This window comes from Corylus avellana, chromosome ca9, assembly GCF_901000735.1.
Source record: "Corylus avellana chromosome ca9, CavTom2PMs-1.0".
In the NCBI taxonomy this organism is placed as follows: domain Eukaryota; kingdom Viridiplantae; phylum Streptophyta; class Magnoliopsida; order Fagales; family Betulaceae; genus Corylus; species Corylus avellana.
In genome coordinates this window covers 10,369,482-10,374,468 of record NC_081549.1, presented here as the reverse complement: position 1 = coordinate 10,374,468, position 4,987 = coordinate 10,369,482, and the positions used below count along the sequence as shown (strand labels likewise).

Here is a 4,987-nt window from a genome sequence, read left to right as displayed (position 1 = left end):
AATTACTCGCATGTAGAGTACACAAACATGAGTCACAAGAGGACACATATGATGGTAAAAATTCTAATATGTTTGATAATGTGATTAGGGGAGTGTTGTGTTTTTGTTTTGAAAAAATGTTGATGTGACTAAAGATTAAAACTATTTTTATAGAATACACATGATCACATGCTTATCTTGAGAAGTCCAAAACCTAAACCATAAAAATATAATTTTTTTTGAAAAAAAAAAAAAAACAGGTAGAGGTTACATAGGATCTATATTCATGGAACCACAAGGTTGCCGCTACATGGAAACATGGCCACGTGTGATTAAGAACAGTAACGAAATTAGGAATTTTTAAAGCATGAGCGGGATTAATTAAGTCTAATTTTATCGGGATTTTTTAAAACCCCTAAATTTTTTTAAAATCTCTCTAAATTTTAAGTTTTCGTACGAGTTTATCCCTCTAAAATAAATTTTTTACTATAATAAATATTCCTTGTTTAGTCATGTCCCCCCTATTCTGCTCATGATCCTTAAATTCTTTAGGTATATATATTCTTCGAATGCCTAGCTAGGCTTCTTATGGTCTAGTGAATTTTGAAGTGAACTCTCAATAACTTAAATCTAGGTATATTTATTACAATTATATTTTAATTATGGTGATTATATGATATCTTAATTTATAACACTAACATATAAATATTGTTCAATAATTTATAAGAAATGTTACATATTTGATATTACACTCTTATTTCATCTCAATCTCATTGACTTAATGTAATGGTATCCATATGCAAAAGGATAAGCACAGCTATATATATCAATCTAACGAAATGAGATGGGATGATCGAGAATAGTATACAACATTACTCATAATTTTTTTTTTCTTTATGTTCATGCCTTAGTGGACCCATTTTTGGCCATTAATTGTGATTTTGGATTGCGTTTCTATTTCTTTATCTTGAAAGAAAGTTAAATGATCGATGGGACCATAATCTAATCTAACCCTTATCCTTTTAAGACTTAGATTTACACCATAATCCATATATTTATTCATATTAAATATGTGATGTGGTTTATTTACCCATACAGCTAGTCTTATTCAGATCGTCCAAACTTTTTGTTAATTACGCTATCAGCTCTTGAAATTTATTTTAAAAAATAATAATAATAAAATATGATTTAAGAGCTGATGGACACCACATCAGTCTAGTGACATAAAATGAAATGAAAATTAAGTATGTAGGCTACGCAGCATTAATTACCCGTTCAGACCCGAGTGACTGAGTGAGTTTTTCCATTTCATTTGTGTTCTTCAATTCTACGTTTTTGCATGCATGTCATAGGGTTGCCTTTAGAGGGAAACACGGCTACATGTGATTAAGAACAGTAACGAAATTAGGGTTTCTTAAGCATGGGTAGGGTTAAGTCTAATTTTGCTAGGGGCAAGCCTAATCTTTGTATGTTTAAAAATGTTTTTTAAAACAATAATGCAATTTTATTTACTCAAATTCTTCTCTAGTGAGCATGCCGGCCATATATATATATATATATATGGCCGGCATGCTCACTAGAGAAGAATTTGAGTAAATAAAATTGCATTAATTGCAGTGAAGCAGTAGCCAGTAGTTGATGCAGAGAGTATATATTATAGAAATCAGACATACAATGCAATTATATTTACTCTCTGCATGTACTGTCTGCATCAACCTCACTGCAATGCAATTATATTTACTCAAATTCTTCTCTAGCGAGCATGCGCGAAGCATATATAAATATATATATATATATATATATATATATATATATGCTTCGCGCGTGATTTTCATGCGCCTCACGCGCCAGATTACCTATTGCTACGTGGGCTCAAGCGCCTCAAACCTTATCTAGGGTTTAGTGCATGCATGTGGTGCACGCGTGGCATGTGCACCACACGAGCCATATAAGTTCCAAAAAAAAAAAAAAAAAGGGGATCCAATATTTCAACCCGGTTTATCGGGTTAGAACCGGGTTACATGATTTCGGGATAGACAGACCCATTCAATGGTCCACGGGTGTTGGCCATTTTGGCACCCCACTCATCAACTCGGTTCCAAGCAGTCAACCCGGTCCACCAGGTTAGATCCGGGTTCCATGATTTCAAGCCAGACCGATCCATTCAACGGTCCACGGGTTGCAGCCGTTTTGGCCCGTGTAACCGGTCCAATGGATTCAAGTCTACTCCACAAGCTCGAGCACAAATTTTGGGTCCAATCCATCAAACCTGGTTCAACCAAGTAGGTTAAACGGGTCAATCTCTCCAACCCAATTCAAATTAGTCGACCCGGCCGGTCCACTGGGTTAGACTCGGGTCATATCATTTCGGGTCAAACCATATTGAATGGTCAACTAGTTTTGGCCAATTTTGGCCCATGTTACTGGCCCAATTGTTTCAAGTTTTAGTCCAAAGCCATCTAAGGGCTAACCCAAGCTCATGGCCCATCTAGTAGGCCGAAGTCATTGCCACCAGCAGCTGTCCTCCTCCGCCTTTGGCCGCCATATTCCAGCAACTTTTAAGGCAAACCCAAAAAAAAAATTTATTTCTTTCCCTTTATTTTTCCCAACCTCAATTTTATACATTGAGTTTGAGAGGAGATGTTAGAGTTTATGTTGGGGTTTGTCCCACATTACTCATGAGGAGTGTTACTCCCTCTAGCCTCTTGATAAAGAGGCCTCTATGTAATATCTCAATACACCTTTCTACACCTCTCCACGCTACTACTACATATCAATACAATGTAGTTTCTTGTGTGTTTTCACTCTCTCTTCTAAACATAATTCTTCCACTCTTCAATATATCTCTCTATTATATTTAACAATAAAAATATTTACTTTTTATGTTACATTATTTATATCCTATATTACATTATTTATTTTTTATTATTAGTTCAATAAAAAATTATTACAAAACAATTTTTTTTTAATTTTTTTATGCTAAATATTCTTTACCTTTACTATTTCATAATTCATACACCATTACGTACGTAAACGTAATGGAGAATTATTGGGCAAAGCTTGCTGTTTTTTTTTTTTTTTAAAGCAAATATCATATCACGTTTGCCTTTTGTCGCCGTAGGTTACGTAGCCAGTTTTCTAAAACTTCAAATCATGACATGATCGAGTGATAATAATGGTACAAGACTTATAGGAATGTGGTGGTTATTAGTGTGATTGGTACGTTGCATGAGTATGAGAGTAGGTATATACGTAGTTAAGTTTCACATCATATATATTATGACTGATAAGAATAATAATCTATCCAGATGGGAAATGTTTTTGATCAAACTCTACGTACAAACTTAAGATGCTAGGAATCAAAGATGATTTATAATCAACTTACTAAAAAGAAAAGATGATTTATCATCGGTATGGTATTTATTTAGCGGTGGTTGTTAGGTAGTAGGAGATAAATTAATGTCCTAGTGGCATCTGAAATTTATTCAAGACTTCCCTTATATATATTTTCCACCAATTTACATAAAACTTACAAGGAAATTCAAACTACTGCTCTCTCTGTCTCTCTCTTTCTTTCAAGTTTCAAGCCATCTTAATTCTTAACCATGGATCTCTTCATGGGAATGTGTTTTCTTGCTCTATTCTATGCTTTCTTCTGCATCTGCAAGCTGGTTCTTCAACGGAGAGGCCAAGGCTGCTATATGTTGGCCTATGAGTGCTACAAGCCCCCTGAGGAGAGAAAGCTCAACACTGGATCCTGCGCTAAAATTGTGTTTCGAAACAAGAATCTGGGTTTGGAAGAATACAGGTTTCTCTTGAAAACCATTGTGAGCTCAGGGCTCGGTGAAGAAACATATGGCCCACCAATTGTGTTTGCGGAAAGAGAACAAGAACCAACTCTGGCAGACGCCCATTTGGAGATGAAGGATTTCATCTTCGACACACTTGACAAGCTTTTTGCTAGAACAGGAGTTTCTCCATCAGAAATCGACATCCTTGCTGTCAATGTCTCAATGTTCGCTCCCGTGCCTTCTCTAACAGCTTCCATAATAAACCGTTACAAGATGAGAGAAAACATCAAGGCTTTCAACCTCTCCGGAATGGGCTGCAGCGCAAGCCTTGTGGCCGTCGATCTTGTGCGCCACTTGTTCAAATCATACAAAGAATCTTATGCAATTGTTGTGAGTACAGAATCCATGGGACCGCATTGGTATTGCGGCAGAGAGAAATCCATGCTCCTCTCCAACTGTCTTTTCCGATCGGGAAGCTGCTCCATGCTCTTAACAAACAAAAGAGCTCTGAAGCATCGAGCCATCTTGAGATTAAAAAGCGTAGTTCGAACCGATCTTGGCTCGAACGACGAAGCATATGAATGCTGCATGCAAGTAGAAGATGACCACGGCAACCTTGGTTTTCGCCTCACCAAAGGCCTCACAAAAGCTGCTGCTCAAGCTTTCTCCAACAACCTACGAATTCTCGTACCTAAACTACTCCCTCTTAGGGAACTACTCCGACAATTCTTCGTAGCAAAACTTGAGAAAAATATCAAAAAAACCACACAAGTTGAAACTTTGAATCTCAAGTCTGGGGTGGATCATTTCTGCATCCGCCCTGGTGGAAGGGCAGTTATTGATGGGGTTGGCAAGGGTTTAGGGCTCAATGATTATGATCTTGAGCCGGCTAGAATGGCACTTCACCGGTTCGGAAACACATCGGCTGCCGGAAATTGGTACGTTTTAAGTTACATGGAGGCTAAGAAGAGGCTGAAGAAGGGTGACAAAATTCTGATGATCAGCCTTGGAGCAGGATTTATGTGCAACAATTGTGTCTGGGAGGTAATGAGGGATTTGGATTCTGTCAATGTTTGGAAAGATTGCATTGAGAATTATCCACCTCAATGCCTAGTCAACCCTTTCAAGGAGAAGTACAGTTGGATCAATGATGAATGTCTAAACTTTGTTAGGCTTCACTGAGATGCCTGTATTTTCTTCTTTATCATGCCCTACTA

At 37.1% G+C, this 4,987-nt stretch overlaps 1 protein-coding gene across 1 annotated transcript; it reads left to right on the top strand.

Moving 5' to 3' along the window:
* The first annotated feature begins 3,492 nt into the window (after nucleotides 1-3,492).
* LOC132191632 (3-ketoacyl-CoA synthase 19-like) lies at nucleotides 3,493-4,981 on the top strand. The gene has a single exon (XM_059606721.1). The coding sequence runs from the start codon at nucleotides 3,585-3,587 to the stop codon at nucleotides 4,950-4,952; it is 1,368 nt and encodes a 455-aa protein (XP_059462704.1). The 5' UTR covers nucleotides 3,493-3,584; the 3' UTR covers nucleotides 4,953-4,981.
* The last annotated feature ends 6 nt before the right edge of the window (nucleotides 4,982-4,987 follow it).

Coding starts and splice junctions, on each gene's coding strand:
- LOC132191632 (XM_059606721.1), top strand. CDS start 3,585: ATGGATCTCTTCATGGGAATGTGTTTTCTTGCTCTATTCTATGCTTTC.